At 53.4% G+C, this 20,902-nt stretch overlaps 1 protein-coding gene and 1 pseudogene across 3 annotated transcripts in view; both read right to left on the bottom strand.

Annotated features, from left to right (window-relative positions):
- The window catches only part of RAB40C (RAB40C, member RAS oncogene family), a 30,708-nt gene that overhangs the window by 2,009 nt on the left and 7,797 nt on the right, over positions 1-20,902 (bottom strand). For all 3 annotated transcript variants that reach the window (XM_027118000.1, XM_027118002.1, XM_027118001.1), the window contains 4 exons: positions 10,581-10,641; positions 10,034-10,094; positions 927-1,004; positions 421-643 (listed from right to left, as the gene is read on the bottom strand). In XM_027118000.1, coding sequence (XP_026973801.1) covers positions 421-643; positions 927-1,004; positions 10,034-10,094; positions 10,581-10,641 — 423 coding nt within the window. The remainder of the gene's footprint in view (positions 1-420; positions 644-926; positions 1,005-10,033; positions 10,095-10,580; positions 10,642-20,902) is intronic.
- Positions 3,913-10,027, bottom strand: LOC113626407 (protein TFG-like; annotated as a pseudogene).

Below are 20,902 nucleotides of genomic sequence, written 5' to 3' on the forward strand. Positions count from 1 at the left end.
AAAAAGCAGGTAAGCACAACTGACGCCTAGAAGGGGCTGGGGATTGGGGAGGTCTGCAAAGCTCCCAGGGCTCCTGAACCAGAAAACCCCCGGACCCTGCTCCTGCCCAAGGCATGCAGAGAGCAGCCACTGGACGCCCTGCTCCCGTTTCATCCCCGGAGCCACGGCACACTGAGAGGTGCCCTGGGAGACCCTGCAGGGCTCGGCGGCTAGACCTCCAGCCCCTCAGCCTGGGCGACTACTGAGCTTCCCGGGCCGCCTTGGCAGCTCTGTTCTGGTGGGACTGCTGCGTCCAAGGGCCTGGGAGGCGGAGCCTGGAACCTGTCCGCCTGCTGGGGGTGGGACAGGTCAGTCACGGCCCCGCCCCTCCTGAGCCACACCCCCAGCCCCACAGCCGGCCCCGCTGGGCACACTCCTCACCTCGGTTGGGCCTCCAGATCTTCTCCATGCCGTGCCGCATAAGCACGATGCGGGACAGCTCAGTGAAGGACTCGATGACGTTGAAATTGCACAGTGGGCTGACCTCGAAGAAGGTCATGCAGTTCTTCTCCGCGTAGGCACGCGCCTGCTCTGTCGGGACTTGCCGCTTGAAGGCCAGGTGCAGCCGGTTCCCAACCAGGATCCGGGGGACCCCGGGTGCATGCTAGGTAGCGCACAGGACTCAGCAGAGGCAAGAACGTGGGACGCCCCCTCTCTGTGCTGCCCCCCCGGGGGGGCCCTCTGTCGCTTCTCTGATGAGGTGGGGCTCCTTGGGGCACAGGACCCCACTGGGAGAGTGCCATAGCAGTCAGTGCATGAGAAGGTGCAGAGCTGGGGCACAGGAGGGGCTGAAAATGGGGGTAACAGAGTCTCCTCATGGGGGATGTGAGCGCACATGCTGGGGAGGGGGTGACCCTGGAAGGGGGTGTCCACAGGAGCACACCTACCTCATCGATCTCCTTGATCCACCGGTCAATGCCGTCGAAGGACCAGCGGTTGGTGATGTCATACACCAGAAGGATCCCCTGCAAGGGAAACGCGGGCATTACGAGGCCCAGGGGCCGCCCAGATGGAAGGGGTCTGGTTCAGGCTTGGCCCTACACCACTCCCTCCCAGCACAGGCAGGGCCAGGGACACTGGGGCACCAGCCAGACAGCTGTCAGGTGGACCATACAGTTTACTCAACAGGTGGCATCGTGGGAAATGTGCTTTGAGCTTTCCTCTTTGCGTTTCAGGGCGGCTCTGTGCACAGGGTTCAGCTAGCCCTGTCCCTGTCTCCTCACCATGGCCTGGCCCTGTGGCCCTGGACGCTGCCTGTGTGTGTGGGCTGCCTGACTGTCAGGGATCTCGTGGACTCAATACTGCCTCCTCCCTCCCCCTGAGGACTCAGCTGGGGCAGAACTGGCATTTTTTCAGTGTCTTTCCTCCAAGCACGTTGTATTACCCTGTGATCATTTAAAAGTCACTCGACCTAAGACAGGTGCACAAAGGACCACGTATGGTGAGGGGCTGTATCGCCACACTACCCAGCAGTGCATTCTTCCCGGGGGGCACCAAGCAGAGGTGTTTCTGAGTTTTCCAACCCACACTTGCTGAGGACTCCAGTCACTCTGGCAGCTGCCCCCACAAGCCGCACAGAGGGTGTGCTGCAGGGACTTTCCTGTCACGTTCCTTAGAGACCAATTACTCCATCTGTCCAGCTCTCCTTGTCGTCTGTGCCTGGTACATCTCAGCAGGGACCTGTCACAAGCCTCAGGAAGGCAACTCCAGCAAGTGAGTGTGGCCCCCAAGCCCACTCTGGCCTGACATCCCACCCTGAAGCAGTCTCCTCCAGAACCCAACCCCAAGCAGGACTCACACCCCTCCCCATCCCAGGAAGTCTTCTTCATTCAGTCCACGTCTCTATCACACACAGGGGAGGAGAAAAGTGCAGCTGAGATGGAAGGAACAGGGCACCCTCCATCTCAAAATGAGGAATTTTAAAGCCTTTCCCCTTAAAAATGTCCTTCAAATTCCAGAAGATGAGGTCCTGTTAAGACAAAGGTTGAGATTACTTTAACCCATCCTGGTGGCTCCTGCTCCCTGGATGGAAAGTCTTGCACAGAATAGGGCGGAGCTGCCTGCTAGGGAGGAATGCCAGGCCTGGAGGGGAATCGGTTGCTGTGGTGGTCGACAGAGTACACTGACAAGGAATTCATCCTGTTCCCGGGGGCACAGGGACCAAAGCCCTCTCCCTTGGTGTTGGGATGGGGGTAGAGCCACCCGCCTTCCAACTTGGAAACCCCCTTCTAAGAAATAATTGAGGACATATCTAAAGACCAGCTTTGCCAGATGCTCATCACGGCATCGCTCGTAAGACAAAGAGCAGGAAACAAACTAAACATGTGGCCCCCAGGGCTGCTGAGCAGTCCAGCGAGGTGCAGACTCCCCTGGCAGGCAGGCAGGTGATGAAAGTAAGGACTCACTTGAGAGCACCTGTGCTGATCACATGCATAACAGACTGCAAGGTGACAAACACGGATCCCAAATGTTACAGACAGGGCAGTTTTTTAAAAAATACAAGTATAGGGGCTTCCCTGGTGGCACAGTGGTTAAGAATCCGCCTGCCATTGCAGGGGACACGGGTTTGAGCCCTGGTCCGGGAAGATCCCACATGCAGCGGAGAAACTAAGCCTATGCGCCACAACTACTGAAGCCCGCGGGCCCAGAGCCTGTGCTCTGCAACAAGAGAAGCCACCACAATGAGAAGCCTGCACCCGCAACAAAGAGTAGCCCCCACTCACTGCAACTAGAGAAAGCCCGCGTGCAGCAGCGAAGACTCAACGCAGCCAAAAATTAAATAAATGAATAAATTAATTAAAAAAAATACAAGTATAAGCACTCCACACACCATACAGAAAAGGTTTCCACGGACGTGACCACACATGGAAGGGCTGGATGGGGACTTACTTTCTTGCTTATGCTTCCTATGTAACATTATTAATTTTTTTATTTTTTGGATTCTACCATCTTTATTAACCTATCAATGTTACATTTTATACATAATATCTAGTTGTGTTCTCAAAGGGATCTACTTTAGGGGACTTCCCTGGCGGTCCAGTGGTTAAGACTCTGCGCTTCCACTGCAGGCGGCATGGGTTCAATCTCTGGTCAGGGAACTAAGACCCCACATACCGTGCAGTGAGGGGAAAAAGAAAATAAGGATCTACTTTAGTACATTGTGTTAATAGTAAAAAGCCAAGTAAGATGGCTGAACTTCAACCTAGCATTTATTTTTTAATAAATTTATTATTTTTTGCTGCGTTGGCTCTTCGTTGCTGCATGTGGGCTTTCTCCAGTTGTGGTGAGCGGGGGCTACTCTTTGTTGCGGTGCGCAGGCTTCCCATTGTGGTGGCTTCTCTTGTTGCAGAGCAAGGGCTCTAGGTGTGCGGGCGTCAGTAGTTGTGGCTCCTGGGCTCTAGAGCGCAGGCTCAGTAGCCCTGGTGCACGGGCTTAGTTGCTCCGCGGCATGTGGGATCTTCCCGGACCAGGGTTCAAACCCGTGTCCCCTGCATTGGCAGGCGGATTCTCAACCACTGCGCCACCAGGGAAGTCCCCAACCTAGCATTTTAATATCCTCTGGACAAGGTAAGCTAGAAAAGTCAATCACTTTGCGCACATGTAAGAGTAGTGTTCCAAAATGACTAGGAAGCTGCTACTTTTAAGCAGGGGAGGAAAAAAACCTTTCATTTTGGTCTTTTATTTCCCCAGCAAATTATACTTTCAATTAACAGCAACAATGATATCATAAAAAAAGGCTCTACTTTTTTTTTGGTACAGGGGCCTCTCACTGCTGTGGCCTCTCCTGCTGCGGAGCACAGGCCCCGGACGTGCAGGCCCAGTGGCCGTGGCTCACGGGCCCAGCCGCTCGGCGGAACGTAGGATCCTCCCGGACCGAGGCACGAACCCACGTCCCCTGCATCGGCAGGCGGACTCTCAACCACTGCGCCACCAGGGAAGCCCTATGCTCTGCTTTTTAAATTTCTGTACTTCAGTACGAATTAAAATAGTAGTATTAGAGTCTTTTGGGAGTGTAACGGAGGCTCTTTATCGATAACCTGGTCCAGGTTGGGTATAGCCCTAACTGAAGGGAGGACGGCTATGTGCATAAGGATTAGACCCACTTGGTACTTCCAGGAGGTAGAGTGAAACCTGGTCTTGGTTGACAGGACCCGGGTTGGCTTGGAGCCATACTGGGTTGTAAGGCAGGGGCCACAGTGTAACTAGTGGGTTGAAAGTCTATGGAGGGTGGGTAACTGCTCGCCTGGTACTGCTGAGCCGGGTAAGCAGGCAAGTTGCTGAGACTGACCAGAAAAGGCAGGAGCCGGTGCCTGAGAAGTTGGTTGCTGGCCATGTCCCTGGAACTGCTGAGGCTGTTGAGGTGCATTTGGCCGATACAGCCTGAATACTGAATACCATTCTGCTGTAGTGGCTGGGAGGTGCCTGTGGCTGCTGAGTGCCATGGCCGGCCTGCTGCAGGTACTGCTGGCACATCTGACCTTCACTCTGACCTGCTTGAGTCTGAGCTCCTGTACATGGTGGCTGCTGTGGCTGAATTCCTGGTGGGTAAGCTGCAGAGGAGGCAGCAATGCTGTTGCGAGTTCCTGAGCAGTCTTCTTTCTGCAGGAGCACTGGGTGGCCCTGAAACCTGATCATCTGTTAAGCCGAACGCTGACAGGACATTTTTATTGATTTCACCTTGGTTTTTTTTCTCTTCTTAGATATTTATTTATTGAATTTATTTATCTGACCACGCCGGGTCTTAGCTGCGGCATGCAGGATCTTTGTCGTGGCATGCAGCCTCTTAGCTCCCGACCAGGGATAGAACCTGGGCCCCCTGCATTGGGAGCATGGAGTCTTAACTCATTATGGACCGGAGGATTTTTGCAGAAACTTAACGCCTGTGGCTGGCGATTTTTAGTTTGGCCGGCCAAAATGTTAATTCTTCTATTTCACTAACACTTTGTGGGTTATCACATTCAATAGTTACACCTGACACACCTGTAAAGTCCTCTAATTTTCAAGAAATGTTGTCTTTGATCCACTTTTCTGCAGAAGCAAAGGAGTTTCATGTTCACTTTCCGTATCAGAATCAATCACTAAAGTTTTTTGTCTTTTTGTTGGTCTACTATTCACATCGTCTGAATCAGAACTATATTCTGAAGAACTATCATCTTCTGAGATACTAGGGTATATGTCGCTTGGACAATCAGAGAAAGCATCTGCATAAAATTCACCGAAATATTCTACTTCACTCAAAATTTCGCGATGCGTCATTTTTGAAAATTTTACATTTATAATATACACAAGGTTGGAACAAAAACCTAACGGAGCAAAATGTGAATGATAACGACAATCGTAAGTTGTATAATGAACCCATGATCAATTTTAAGCTCTAACAACTTTGCATGCTGATGTTAATCGTATCACTCTCTAAAAACATATTGATACATCTCCGGGCAATAATGTGTTAACCACTTGACCACCAAGGAAGTCCCTCACCTTGGTTTTTGAAAGGATCAAAAGCTGACATACTTGCTGCCATAACCTGAGTAGACTGTTTTCCAGAAGAATCAGAAGCAGCAGGCCTTTTTTTTTTTTTTTTTTGCGGTACGCGGGCCTCTCACTGTTGCAGCCTCTCCCGTTGCGGAGCACAGGCTCTGGACGCGCAGGCTCAGCGGCCATGGCTCACGGGCCCAGCCGCTCCGCAACATGTGGGATCTTCCCGGACCGGGGCCCGAACCCGTGTCCCCTGCATCGGCAGGCGGACTCTCAACCACTGCGCCACCAGGGAAGCCCAGCAGGCTTCTTTTTTTAATGTCCTTTTCTAGCAGCAGGCTTTTCTTCCCTACCATTCACAGTATCACTTTCAGGAATGTTGGTGGATGGTCCTGGTTCTCCAGGTGGTTCCAAGCTATCCAATAAGTGATTCACTTTATTTAGAAGCTCCATCAGTTCTCGATGAAGGTATTTCACCTGACTTGATTCAAGGGGTGTTGGTTGGCAGTTAACAAATAATGTCGGTTTCAGTATCCTACTACACTGAATTGCAAAGGAAAGGTCAGAACTATCAAAAACTTATAAGATCTCCATCTTCATGTTTATATTTTATTGTAATTTCATCATTACTCAGAAGTTTTCCTCTGAAGAGTCACCGCATCATTAGCACTAATTCATCATAAATATTATCTTCATTATGAATGGGAATTCGCTGAATATCCTCCCCAAGTTGAGCTTTGATGATTAGCTTCCCACTCAGATTCAACTGCCCAATCATGGTGGACTCCAGGATGTTCTATATATAAAAGTCTAGAGAAAGATGGTTTGTCCAGGTCACTGCTGCCGCCCCTCCACAGGTCTCCACTGATCAGATCGGTGCGAGGCTGCCACTGCTGGACTCTGGGGCATTGGGGGAAGGCTGTGGTCACAGCCCACTTGGTTGCCCTCCCCAGGGCCGCCGCATCTTGCTGGCAGGCTCTCACGGGCCCCGGCCAATCACACAGACCCACCAAGCCTAGCGAAAGCTCGGGCCAGTACTGGCAGGTGGGGAAAGAAGAGGGGCGGGCCTGAAAGCTCAAGCAAATGAGGAGAAGCCCATTTCTTGGGTTCAGGCTTCAACTGCACCCTGAGGCTGTGGAGGAGCCTGCCCTTGGCTGCTCCCCCTGGCTGGCACCAGCCTCTGCCCACCACCAACAACCACCACCTAAGTCTGACAGGGCAGGGTGATGACAGAGAGGTCACAGGAGGAAGGACACAGAGCTGGTCACACTGCAGACGGGGACCAAAGTGATCATGGGCTTGGCAGGGAAAAACACCTAGGGTCGACCACAGGTGGGATAGTTGAGAAACCAAAATGAGGCTCCTGGTTACCAGGACTACCCCCTCAAAGGACTCCAGAATCAGCTGTGTATCTCAAAGAGCCAGAGGAGGGGCAAAGAGATTCTCACTATATTTCTTTTCCTTTTTTTTTGCTTAGCTTTTTAAAAGTTAGTAAGTACTCTAGGGTATAAATAGAAGCTCTGGTCCCTTAACCCGCCCAGGAATCACCTGTCTTTCAAGCATCTCCCAGGCGTTCCCTGACCCGGACTGGGTCATGGTGCAAACCGCCTGGCACCCGCAGGGCCCTTCCCCCACAGCGGCCAGCACCTCATGCCAGGCTCATCAGCTAGCACTGCTGTTGGGTTTCAGGTAATGCACCTAATTTTATTACAAACATCAGCGATGAACCTCTGAGTACATACATATAACTCGAGCTGTAAGAGAGAATCTCTGGATGTGGAGCTTGGGCCTAGGAGTGCACACCCTTATTGTTGCCAAGGTGATTTATTGACCTTATACACCAAAAAAAACGCACAGGTTTTAGGTATGAACAGTTTGATGACTTTGGACAAATATATATACCTGCGCAATCACCACCCCAACTAAAGCACAGAGGTGCGGTTTTTAATTAAGTTAGTTTTGGAGTGAGTAATGCATTTGTGTGGTGAAGCTGCCAAGGAACCAGAGACTGTGGCTGAACACACCTGCCCACACTCATATGCATGGGCTCTGCCCAGAAGCCAGCGCACTGACAAGGGGAGTAGCCGTCAAAGCTGTTGATCCACACGCGCCCCACCCAGGCGGGGCCGACTGGCAGGGTGGTGTCCTAGTCAGCACTCACTGGGCACCCAGACCGCTCTCCATGTGAAACCTGAAACCCTCCCTCCAGGAGACCAGTGCCTCACTGAGCTCCCCCTCGTCCTAATCCAGCTGATCCCAAACCCCAACTAAACAGGACGTCGCCCACCGCTGGCTCCCTCCACACGCACAGCCCCGGGGGAACTGGCGCAGGGGACCGCTCTCCCCCTGAGCCACGAGTGGCCACCTCAGACCTCGGCAACAGAAAACAAGGGCCACAAGACAGAGAGGGCCAGGGGTTGGTCAGTGGCTCTGTGGCCTGGGCCCTGAGAGATCTGCAAGGCCTCTTTGTTCTTAACCGAGGGTAGGAGGGTGACAAGACAAGAAAAACAAGACTTGGGAAGACAGTTATGCCAGCCTGCACCATCGGGCTGCACAAAGCCATGCTGGTGCCAAATCTGGAAAACACCAACCAAGCAGGATGGAAACAGGAAAGGCGAAGCACTACTGTTTAGGTAGGAGCACCCACGGTCAGCTTTGCAGCCAAAAACCACCTATCCACCCACCATCCAGGCCCGAGATGCGCACTCAGAATCTGCAACTGGCTCCTCCAGCCCAGAAGCAACAAGAACCTCTGGAATTAGCACAGAATTAAGCGCAAGCAACGACACATGCACACTGACTGCTGATTGCTCTGGAGAGGATGTGGACGTGGTAAAGGTGTTCCCTTCCCCAAAGCGCGTGCTCTGGCGAATGCCCAGGTTCTCAGGTGTGCCCTTCTGTCCTGCTCCATGTTCACATCCGAGCAAGCGGACATCTGAGCCCGTTCAGGTTCAGTCTCCCAGGACCTTCCTTGATATTTCCCAATCGCCCAATTATCATAACCCAAGGTAACTACTCCCCTTATCTCCTCATTTTCTTTTTTTATCGAAAAAGTAACAATGTGTGTGCCATAAAAAACTGGGAAACATTCAAAAGCAAAGGGAAGACAACAGAACTCATCAGTAATCCCATGGTCCAGAAATAATGAACACCTCCCCTCGGAACATGGCTTTCTCACTTCCTTGTATGTATGAATCATTGTCAGGGTCCCTCCTCTACAGAAGGTAGCCCACGGAACATTCTCCTTGGTGCTCAAGCGCTCCCCGTGCATCCACTGAGGGCCCGGCTGTGAGGGCCTTGTCCTTCCTTAACCTCACATCCAGTGCCGTCCACACCTGAGGGCTGCTGTCCCTGACCACCCAGCACCAGCTGCTCCAGGTGGAACTGCCAGGTTAAGCACCACCTCTGCGGCCCCTCACACCAGGCACACACTGGGGGGTGGAGCCAGCGGACAGGCAGCACCACTGCAGTCTGGAGCCTCTGAGCCCAGCCTGAGGGTCCTCCACCCACATTCACACCTCAGCAGGGAGAGAGGCGCTCTCACCACCCCTGAGCGTCTCCGGCTCAGGAGGGGGAGCCTGGTCACCTGAAGACACCATCGATTCCTGCTCACCAGGCAGAAAGGACGCCCGGGGCTCCCCACTACCCAGGCCAGATTGAAGGGGTGACAGGCTCTACACAGCCAGAGGCCCTGACACGGGCCCATGGGCCCCCTGGCGGAGCACCCTGTTTGGGGAGAATGGTTGGACAGGGCTGACTGAGGGCTCTCCTCAGCAATTCCAGAAGCCCAAGGGGTCATGGCCCTGCCCTGCACAGACAGGGCTGGTCTTGAATCCAGTCCCCTCACGCTGAAGCAGCGAGTGGGTAGCTGGTCTATTCACACAACTGCTTCTTCCCCTCCTTCCAGCCTTGAATCACAAACAGACCCGGTCAGCATGCAAGCCCGTCGTAGGGAGCCCAGGAGACACAGAGAGGGACGAGCAAGTCCCCAGGCCCCCCAGTGAGCCCCCTCGCCCCTGCGCAGGCCACAGCTTAGGTGCTCTTCCAGGGCAGGCCCCGCCTGGGACAGCCCCCATCTCCGCTCCCTGCTAATGCCCTGCCCTTTAGGACCTGTGGCAGCCCCTCCCACGGCGGCTCCAGCTCCCAGTCCCGTGGTCTGATGAGTGATCCAGACCGGCTGGCCTGGGAGCTCCAGCAGCCTCCTCACTCAGCACAGGGAGAAGTCACCCCTGGTGAACCAGGTGATGGGGGACCTCTCCACAGTACAGGGTTCCCACACACCTCCTGCAGCAGCTCTGGGCAGCAAGGGCCACAGGAGCTCGTGGGGCCCTGGCACCCTCTGAAGGCTGAGGCCCCTCCACTCGGGGGCATCCTTGTTTGGGCTCCTGGTTGGAAGGCTGATGTTCAAACGAAAAAATTCCTTGGAAAGAACCCTGCACGTGGTGTCTGACAGCACCGCACGTGTGAGGAGAGCGGCCCCTCTGGAGAACAGCCCCGGCAGCACCGCTGGTCTTACCTGTGCGCCCCTGGAGTAGGACCTGAAGATGGTGCAGAACCTGCCCTGGCCCGATGTGTCCCTGAAACAAAGGCGGTTGGGGATGCGGCCCGTGGGACCCCAGCATGCACAGCATGACCCCCTCCTACTCTGCTGCACATGCTGGCCAACCTCCATGGGCCTGGGCACCCCAGGAGACTGCCCTGTGGGGCGGGAGAACCCCAAACCTGGAGGAATTTACAGCTCAACTTTGAGGTTCTGGAAATGCCCTTAATGTGGAGCCCAGTAAAGGGCAAGGTGAGAGGGGCTGTGGCTCCTGTGGAAGTGAGTCTTTGTGGGCAAAGGGAGCTGGGCTCTGCCCGAACAAGCAGCCCTGGGCCTTCTGGTTTCTGCATCACGTTCCAGCCCATGTTTATACAGGGGCGGTATCAATAGCTAGTCTACTGACACGTAAACAGGGCGCCTTCCAGTCTCCTTAAGGATTCCTGAGTCACTTCACTTGGCTTCCCGGCCCGCACAACAACTGAAGTGTGGCAGCCAGGCACCTTGGCCGCACAGCCCGACTCACCAGAGTTCCAGCTTGACCCGCCGGCCGTCCAGCAGGATGGTGGTAGTCTTGTAGTCGATCCCTGCAAGGAAGCAGAGGGTGGCTGAAGGACCCACCTGGCCAGCGCCCAGTCCCTGAAGCCAAGCAGAAGTGTGGCTCCAGCCTAGGGAGCCCAGTGACCCCAGCTGGCCACCCTCCTGTCACCCCAGAGACGCAAGCCGGGTACCAATGGCACCGGCCAAAGGGAGGGCAGCTGGTCTCAGCATCGGCCCACGTCGTGTGCTTCTCAAAGCTAATGGGTTTTCTGAGTTCTTGGGTTCATCGCAGCTCCCAGGTACTGACAACGGGAGCGTGCTTGGAGCATGATTTAGTGGTACAGTAACGTCTAAAATGCCATTTCTCTGGAGAGGTATCTGGAGAACCTCTGCTTGCCATGTCTTTAGTTTTTATTCTTTATACTTTTTTTTTTTTTGCGGTACGCGGGCCTCTCACTGTTGTAGTCTTTCCCATTGCGGAGCACAGGCTCCGGACGCGCAGGCTCAGCAGCCATGGCTCATGGGCCCAGCCGCTCCGCGGCATGTGGGATCTTCCCAGACCGGGGCACGAACCCATGTCCCCTGCATCGACAGGCAGACTCTCAACCACTGCGCCACCAGGGAAGCCCTATACTTTTTAAAATTGAAGTATAGTTGAATTATGTTTCAGGTGTACCGCAAAGTGATTCAGCTATATATATCTCTCTATCCTTTTTCAGATTCTTTTCCATTATAGATTTATATAAGATATCGAATATAGTTTCCTATGTTACACAGTAGATCCTTGTTTATTATTTTTTCATACTTTTTTTTGTTTTGTTTTGTTTTGTTTTGTTTTTTCAGTATGCGGGCCTCTCACTGTTGTGGCCTCTCCCGTTGTTCCGGACACGCAGGCTCAGCGGCCATGGCTCACGGGCCCAGCCACTCCGCAGCATGTGGGACCTTCCCGGACCGGGGCGCGAACCCGTGTCCCCTGCATCGCCAGGCGGACTCTCAACCACTGCGCCACCAGGGAAGCCCATTTTTTCATACTTTTAAGCGAAAAAAGTCAGTCCAAGAAAGGTGGGTAGGAGCAGGGCCAGTGCTGGATGCATTACTTTAGATGTAAGATCTTCAACTGGTTTATAGGCCATCGGGAAACTTCCTAAAAGCTGTCTTTCCTCCTCCTCCCTTAAGCCTTAAAGATGTCATCAGCTTCTTGGCTGTTTATAACACTTGCTCTAAGAAGGCTTGGAAATGGGCATTTTTAATGCAGACACTGCTCTCACACATTGTGTGTGCATGTGCAAAGCCAACCTCAGAGAGCTGCACGTGAAGCCTCTACCCTCAACGTCCTTCCATCTGGCTAACTTCTAACCATGTGTCAAAACCTGGCTCCCACCCATCAAAAGACACTCAACGGAATGAAAACACAATCCACGAAATGGGAGAGAATATTTGCAAATCACGTATCTGATGAGGAACTGATATTCAGAAAATATGAAGAAATCCTACCACTCAACAACAACAAAAATCCAATTAGAAAATGGGCAAAAGACTTTCTCCAAAGAAGATATGCAAATAGCTAATAAGCACATGAAAGGATGCTCAACATCACTAATCAGTAGGGAAATGCAAATCAAAACCACTTGAGAAGGACTTCCCTGGTGGCGCAGTGGTTAAGAATCCGCCTGCCAATGCAGGGGACACGGGTTCGAGCCCTGGAAGATCCCACATGCTGCAGAGCAACTAAGCCCGTAAGCCACAACAACTGAGCCCGTGTGTTGCAAGTACCGAAGCCCACGCACCTAGAGCCCAAGCTCCGAAACAAGAGAAGCCACCGCAATGAGAAGCCCATGCACCACAACGAAGAGTAGCCCCCGCTTGCCCCAACTGGAGAGAGCCTGTGTGCAGCAATGAAGAACCAACGATGAAGACCTGATGCAGCCAAAAAATTAATTAATTAAAATAAAGAAAAAACCACATGAGATACCACGTCACACCCACTAGATGGTTATTATCAAAAACCCAGAAAGTAAGCAGCATTGGTGAGGATGTGGAGAAATCGGAACCTTTGTGCACTGCTGGTGGGAATGGAAAATGGTGCAGACACCATGGAAGACAGTATAGCATTTCCTCAGAGAATTAAACACAGAATTACCACGTAATCCAGAAATTCCACTTCAGGTTTATACCGCAAAGAAGTGAAAGCAGGAAATCGAACATGTATATATTTGCACATCCACGTTCACTGCAGTGTTATTCACAATAGTCAAAAGGTGGGCGCAACCCAAGCGTCCAAAGATGGATGAAGTCCATCTGTACAACAAAATATTATTCCACCTTAAAAAGGAAGGAAAGGGGGCTTCCCTGGTGGCGCATTGGTTGAGAGTCCGCCTGCCGATGCAGGGGACACGGGTTTGTATCCGGGTCTGGGAAGATCCCACATGCCGCGGAGCGTCTAGGCCCATGAGCCATGGCTGCTGAGCCTGCGAGTCCGGAGCCTGTGCTCCGCAATGGGAGAGGCACAACAGTGAGAGGCCCGTGTACCGCAAAAAAAAAAAAAAAAAAGGAAGGAAAGGGACTTCCCTGGTGGCACAGTGGTTAAGCATCTGCTTGCTAATGCAGGGGGAATATGGGTTTGATCCCTGGTCCGGGAAGATCCCACATGCCGCAGAGGAACTAAGCCTGTGCGCCACAACTACTGAGCCTGTGCACCACAACTACTGAGCCCACGCTCTAGAGCCTGCGCACCACAACTACTGAAGCCCACGCACCCTAGAACCCACACGCTGCACCTACTGAAGCCCGTGCACTCTAGGGCCCGCATGCTGCAACTACCGAGCCCGCGTGCTGCAACTACTGAAGCCCACGCTCCTAGAGCCTGTGCTCTGCAACGAGAAGCCACTGCAATGAGAAGCCCGCACGCCGCAATGAGAAGCCCATGCGCCACAACAAAGAGTGGACCCCACTTGATACAACTAGAGAAAGCCCGTGCACAGCAACGAAGACCCAATGCAGCCAAAAATAAAAATAATTTTAAAAAATAATAAAAAAAATAAAAAGGAGGGAAAGTCTGACACATGCTACAACATGGATGAACCTTAAAGACATTATGCTCGGTAAAATAAGCCCTACACAAAAGGGCAAATCCTGTATGATCCCTTCTATGAGGGCCCTAGAGCATCAGATTCAGAGACAGAAAGTAGATAGAGGTCGCCAGGGGCTGGAGGAGGGGGTGGGGAGTTAGTGCTTAGTGGGGACAGTTTCAGTTGGGAAGATGAGAAATTTCTGGAGCTGATGGGGGTGCCACTGAACTATACACCCAAAAATATTTAAAATGGTAAATTTTATGTTGTGTATATTTTGCCACATTTTTTTTTTTTAACGTGAAAGAAGATTCTCCTGCACATATTCTCAAGCTAAAGAAACACTCTTCAGGGAGGAATAGAACTCAGGCCCGTCTCCACCGTCCTTCCTCTGCATCCACCCCTCCCCCCAATTGTCTGCTGATAACCCACTTCTTTGGGTGGAAACTCTTGGAATTCTCTGTCAAACAGGAAGCTCAGATTTGGCCCAGGACACCCTCCTTTCAGTCCTGGCTCTACAGCTGCTGTGAGAGCTGGGCCCCATGAGGACAGTGTTGGAAACAGCAACCTCCAGGAAGGCTGTGGATGGGGATGCCCATCCTCTACACAATGTCACCTCCATGTGGTGGACCAGCCCAGCAGGTTCTGGCCATGGGGACTGGATACCCTCTGCCAAGGGCAGCCCCCATGAAAGGACCCCGATCGAGGTGGCACCATGGCCCAAAGGCCCAGCCTGGAGCTGAAGGAAGGAGCGGGCGCCCAGGAAGGGCCCAGGAGGAAGCAGGGCACAGGGAGCGGGGCTGCTGCCCTTGCCCGCCTCTGGGGAGGAGGCCAGCCTCTGCACACCGTGAGGCTTGCACAGCTGGGCGCCTTGCCCACCCACCGCCTGCGCCCAACCGACCCCTTACTCACGACTTCAACTTCAGAAAGGATGACCAGTCCTCACCCTCCAGGGGCTCTGCTCAAAGCTCTGCCAAATGCCCAAGAGAGACCTGTGGGGACAGGCACTCAGAGCCAGGGGCAGGCACCATGAGGGATCAGCTCTGCACTCCTCCCAGCACGCCCCCCCGCACCTCCCACAGTCCACCAGCTGGGTCAGAGGGCTCCCGGAGAACAGGGTTCCCAGGGAATGGGCCACTAAACCAGTGAGACTCCCGCCCAGGAGCCCTCCCTACAGCACGGCACTGGCACCCCCAGAAAGGCTGAGCAGCCTTGTGAGGGGACTGAGGGCAGTGGACGGCAGGTCCCCACAGCAGACGGCAGTGTCCAGCTGAGAATGGCCGGGGAGCTGGCCGTGCAGAAAACACGGACAGCCCTCAGGCTGACACGCTCCCTCAGAGGTAAAAAAATCTCAAGTAGGGGGCTTCCCTGGTGGCGCAGTGGTTGAGAGTCCGCCTGCTGATGCAGGGGACACGGGTTCGTGCCCCGGTCTGGGAAGATCCCACATGCCCCGGAGCAGCTAGGCCCATGAGCCATGGCCGCTGAGCCTGCGCGTCCGGAGCCTGTGCTCTGCAGCGGGAGAGGCCACAGCAGTGAGAGGCCCGCGTACCGCAAAAAAAAAAAAAAAAAAAAAAATCTCAAGTAGGGGGCTTCCCTGATGGTCCAGTGGTTAGGACTCTGTACTTCCACTTCAGGGGGCGGGGGTTTGATCCCTGGTGGGGGAACTGATGAGATCCCACATGCTGTGCGGTGCAGCCAAAAAATAAAAAAAAACAAAACGAAAAAACTCATGTATATTTTTCACGCTTGCTCTGCCTTTCACCTGCCCACCTCCCAAATCTGGATAAAAATGTACAGTGTGCTTTACAAATTCATAGAAAATACTGACAAAGCAAGTCCAAAGAGAGGCCTGCCCGAAGAGGCAGCACCTCCTGTAGGCAAGGATGGTGCCAGCCAGACTCCACGGCTGAACCAGCTCCGACAGCTCTTAGGTCTCAATATCTGCTGTTGCAGAACTTCCATCACCTCTCCCTCACCTCACCCCACCCGTGCTTGAGAAGGTGAGGAACAGAGGTTTCACGGAAAGCATCTAACACCTTGTACAGCACAGGCATGACTGCTGAGAACACAAACCAGCTCTCAGGAGCTGGGGCAGCTGCCCGGTGCGCAAGGGGGCGGGGGCAGCTCACACACGAGGAGGGGTTCCCAGGTGACCAGGCCTCAGGCTCTAGGACTGTAGACACTCCCTTGATGGACACAGGGCTCGGGAGGCCACCAGGGGCCAGAGTAGACCTCCTGTGTCCCCACTGGGGGCTGCCCAGCCACTTGGCCCCTGGCTCGGGGGTCCCTGCTGGCCCCTCACAGCCCAGGCTTCAGCTCTCTGCCCCTCCCAGACTGTCAGCCCCTGTCACCTGAGGTGTTCACGAGTTGTTAAGAAGGTCTTCCTACTGTTTCATGGGGTTTCTGAAAGGAGTGCAATTCACTTGACACAAGAGGCTTTTTAAACTTCTACTGTCCACCAGGCATCCAGCTGTCTCGGGCAGCACCCGGCCAGGATCTGCAGCCTAAGCATTCAGATTCCCACCGACGCGTCCCTACCGGCTGGGTATTCACGGCGCAGCACCGGTGGCTCTCACTCTGTGCCGAGACCCTGACTCGCCCCGCACAACGTGTGGGCCCCACCCTCACACCACGTTTTGCAGGGATGCTTCCACCTTGTGAATCACAGGAGACTCTGTCTTGTTTGTTCAGAATTTTAACAAGAATTGTTCACCATTTTGGAAAAAAAAATCACATCACCCACAGTAATACCTATATCAGGTACATTTTCCTCGTCACTTTCTCAGCATCTAGTACAACTGTCCCCAAGCACTGACTTGCTTAACCACAAACGATCTTACGACATCCCACTGCACCCCTTTCTTCCTCCTTTACATTACCGAAGTATGTATACGTATGTGTGTGTTTTAGTTCCTAGTGTGGGTAGAACAGATGATCTACTAACTTCACTCCTTTTCAGGACAGTAAAGGGGATGCTGCAGAGCACTGTTCCTGCCGGCCTCCTACCCCATTTCTGCATCGCTGGCCTTGCACCCAGCAGGGAGGAGCTAAGCACCAAGCAGCTCACCAGCTCTGGGAAAACGTGACAGGCTGGAGAGGCAGGAGCACTGTAACTGCCTGGCTGCTGATGCTGCCGCCTGTGCAACAGGTGCTTCAGAGCACAGACTCAAGAGATGGGGGAGGCAGAAGGAAGAAGGCTACCAAAAAGGTCACTCAAGTTTCATCTTTTTTTTTTTAAAGATTTTTAACAAATATTTTCTTTCTTTTATTTATTTATTTAGTTTGTTTGGCTGTGTTGGGTCTTCGTTGCTGTGCGCAGGCTTTCTCTAGTTGCGGAGAACGGGGGCTACTCTTCATTGTGGTGTGCAGGTTTTTCATTGCGGTGGTTTCTCTTGCTGCGGAGCACGGGCTCTAGGCGTGTGGGCTTCAGGAGTTGTGGCACGTGGGCTCAGCAGTTGTGACTCATGGGCTCTAGAGCGCAGGCTCAGTAGTTGCGGCACATGGGCTTAGTTGCTCCGCAGCATGTGGGATCTTCCCGGACCAGGGCTCGAACTCTACATTGGCAGGCGGATTCTTAACCACTGCGCCACCAGGGAATTCCTCAAGTCTCATCTTGACAGCTGCTCACATCCTAGTGATTTGGGGAGTCTACCGGGCACCCCCACAGGCCCCCCGAGACAGGGACACACAGGAGGAAGGCTGAGCGCTGGGTGGCACTGACCAGCAGGACACACCCCTGTCTTTGCAGCCTCCCATATTCGGGCATGGGGCGTTTCCACCTGAGTGGGGCATCCACAGCCACGGCTCCAGCCTGTCAAGGACAACCTGACCTGGTGCAGAAGCCACGTTCCTTGGGCTCCTTTTCTCCCGCACGGCCGGTCCTCCCTCAGGAGTCACACTTCCCACATCTGTTGGCACCAACTCAGAACAAAAGACCCCTAGAAAATTCATCTTCACTCCACCCCTAGGAAATTACAAGGTAATCAGGGCAAAGGGAACAAACCAAGTTAGTTTGCAGCTTCAGCTTGTGCGTACAAACCAAGACTGCAGATGTTTCAAAGCCTAGTTGTCCATCACTCCTAGGGAGCAGAAGCCAGTGAGAATGAAGACCACTAGGCACAGCCTGACTGACCCTGGGTGGAGGCATTTCCCACATACCTGTCCAGGCTCAACTCAGACCCACCTGCAGGGAATGGCAAGGAGGGACATCCCACCACACAGCACATCCCCCAACCTCTCTTCTGTCTTTATGTCTATTCAGTCAACACTAAGTGCCTAACCATCCAGCTACTTTCCAACAACATGAAAAGCCACAGGACAACTTGTTAAAAATTCATAACAAAGAACAAAAACTGAGTGATAAAAGACTGAGTTAGGAATGAAAGAGAAAATGTTAATCAATGCCTTCCTCTGCAGTATTAAATCCAGCACCTGAAACTGGCACGCAGCTCCCGGGCAGTGTGGCCCCAAGCACACGCCCTTGCAGGCAGCAGGGGAGCCCGCAGTTTCACGGGGGCGCTGCAGATGCAGCTCAGTCCCCAGGCTGGAGGAGTTGGTCTTCCAGTAGAGCTCCCAGACCTCGCCTCCTGGACCCAGTCAGGCTCCCCATGCATTTCCAACACGAAGCCAACGCACAGCGTCAGGGCGCTGCTCCCAAACTCAAGACAGGCAGCTGCTGTTCTTAGTGTTACTCCTTAGGGAGGGAAAATAAGGTCTCGCCAAGTTCCCAGAGACAGACAAAAACAAAAAAATGTCTAGGTCCTCTTGGAACCAGAAAAAACTTCCAGTGACACAGGCAGACACACAGGAGTGTCTGGGACCCACACACTGCCGTGCAGGCAGCCCTAGGCTAAGCGGTCCTCCTGGACATGCCTGACCATCCTTTATGCATCCTCCCAAGGGGGAGGCCACAGCACAGGCCTCTGTCAAGGCCACACACCTCGCACCACGGCGTGCGTGGAGACAGAGGAGGGTCTCAGAACAGTGTGTGGGCACTAGCAGGTGGGCACAGGTCCCGCCTCCCGGCACTCCCACCCCAAACATGCCCCTCACGAGGGTAGTGGGATCTGAGACTGGCTTCTGACCCTTGGAATAGGGCCGAGTGACGACGTCCCCTCCATGATCACGTTGCACAGGACTGTCCTGCTGCTCCGTGAAGCAAGCCGTGCCGGGGAGAGGCCCATGGCCAGGAAGGAGGGTGGCCGGCTGCTGCCAACAACCACATAAGCTCAGAAGGGATTCTGCCCCAGCCCACACCTGGGCACAGCCTGTGAGAGACAGAGGTCCTGTGAGGCACGGCCAAGCCATGCCCAGATTCCTGACCCACAGGAACTGGGCGCTAATAAGTAGGTGCTGTTTTAGGCCACTCAGTTTGTGGTATTTCTTGGTTGGGTTGAATTCCACAGACTGGGACTTCCAAACAGCAGACATTTATCTCCCACTGTCTGGAGACTGGGAGTCCAAGACCACAGTGGCTGCAGATTCTGTGCCTGGTGGGGCGGCTTCCCGCTGTGTCCTCAGGGGCAGAGGGGGTGAGGGAACTCTCCAGGGTCTCTTTTACAAGGACAACAACGCGCCCTCCTGACCTGATCACCTCCTGAAGGCCCCACCTCCTAAGACCACCACCTGAAAGTCAGGTGTAAGTGTGTGAATTTGGGGGGACACATGTTCAGTCCACAGCAGTTAACTAATCCTGGCAGCATCTCGCAGAAATGCAAACGTGCACTCCTCCGACCAGCCTGTAAAACCCTACCAATACAAAATAACAAAAAGAACCTTTCATCAGGCTGTGGTGGGAGAGTCCTAGTCCCTGGAACCTGGGGACATGCTTCCCACAGGGCAGAGGGGCTTTGCAGATGTGATGGGTTATGGGCCTCAAGAAGGGAGAGGACCCTTGGTTACCCGGGTGGGCCCAATGTCATCTGGAGCCCTCAGAGTGGGGACCCTTTGCCGGTGAGTCTGACAGATGAGACGGAAGGACGGCTGACCTGGCTTTGGAGGTGGAGGAGGGGGACATGGTGAAGAGTGCAGGTGACCCTGAGAAGCTGGGACAGCCCTCTGTTCACAGCCAGCAAAGGAACAGGGACCTTGGTCCTACACTGTGACTGATCACTACACCTACAGAACAGTAAGATGACAAGGTACAGCAGCAACAGAGAGGGAACGTCCCAGGGTACCAGTAACCGACGGTATTCACCTCAGCATCGTTTTCTATTATAAACAGACTCAATACAGGCTAAAAATCCACCCACTGGGAGGATTTAACAGGAGGTGATCCACAGGATGGAATGCTGTATGGCCCTCAGCATGGCGAGGACGGAAGCAGGATATAGAGCGAACACAACTCTCATACCCTCCTGATGGGATAGAAACTGCTTAACTGCTCTGGACCACTGGGTGGTATCTACTAAGGCTGCACCTGCAGCCCAGCAACTCCACCCCTCACTGCTTCCCATACAGAAACACAGACACTCACTCACCAAAAACACGTGTGAGAATTTTCACAGCAGCACTACTCAGAGTGACCCAAACACGGAAAGTCTCCCAAAGCCCATGTGCAGAGTAGATGAATACACTGCCGTCTTCATGCGTGGAACGCTGCACACAAAGGAGGCATGAACCACAACTACACACAGCGACGTGGCCGAAGCCCACACGACACGGGGAGAGAAAGAAGCCACACACAACTATACACCGTGTGGTTCCGCTCACAGAAAAACACCAGAAATGCAAACCAGTCTGTGATGTAAAGGTCAGCGGTGGCCAGGTCTGGGGCAGGGGGTGTAGTCTGCAAAGAGTGGAGGGAGGTGATGGCTTCTCAGGTGAGTGCACCTGTCAGCACAGCCACTGAACTGCAGGCCTTACACAGATACAGGTTCTGGGTTACTTAAATTACACCTCAATAAAGCTGATTAAAAGGGAAAGAGGCTGACAACAGCCGAGGCTGGCCAAGATGTAGAGCCACAGAACTCTATGTGTTGCCGGTAGGGACTCAAAATGAAAGGTCACTTCAGGACCCAGTCTGACCACTCCCTGTACGGGAAGCAGACACACACATGGCCAGCAACCCCACTCCCAGAGACACGTACACATGAGGATTTGTGCGTTTGAATGTCTCATGTCACTGAACCAGACACTTACAAAAGGGCCAACATGATAAATGTGTATTTCACCACAAAAAAATATTTCTTTTTAATTTTAAAGGATTTGTACAAGAATGTTCATAGCAGCATCATTCACA

Source organism: Aethalodelphis obliquidens, unplaced genomic scaffold, assembly GCF_003676395.1.
Source record: "Aethalodelphis obliquidens isolate GAN/ISIS:26980383/991018 unplaced genomic scaffold, ASM367639v1 scaffold18, whole genome shotgun sequence".
NCBI lineage: Eukaryota > Metazoa > Chordata > Mammalia > Artiodactyla > Delphinidae > Aethalodelphis > Aethalodelphis obliquidens.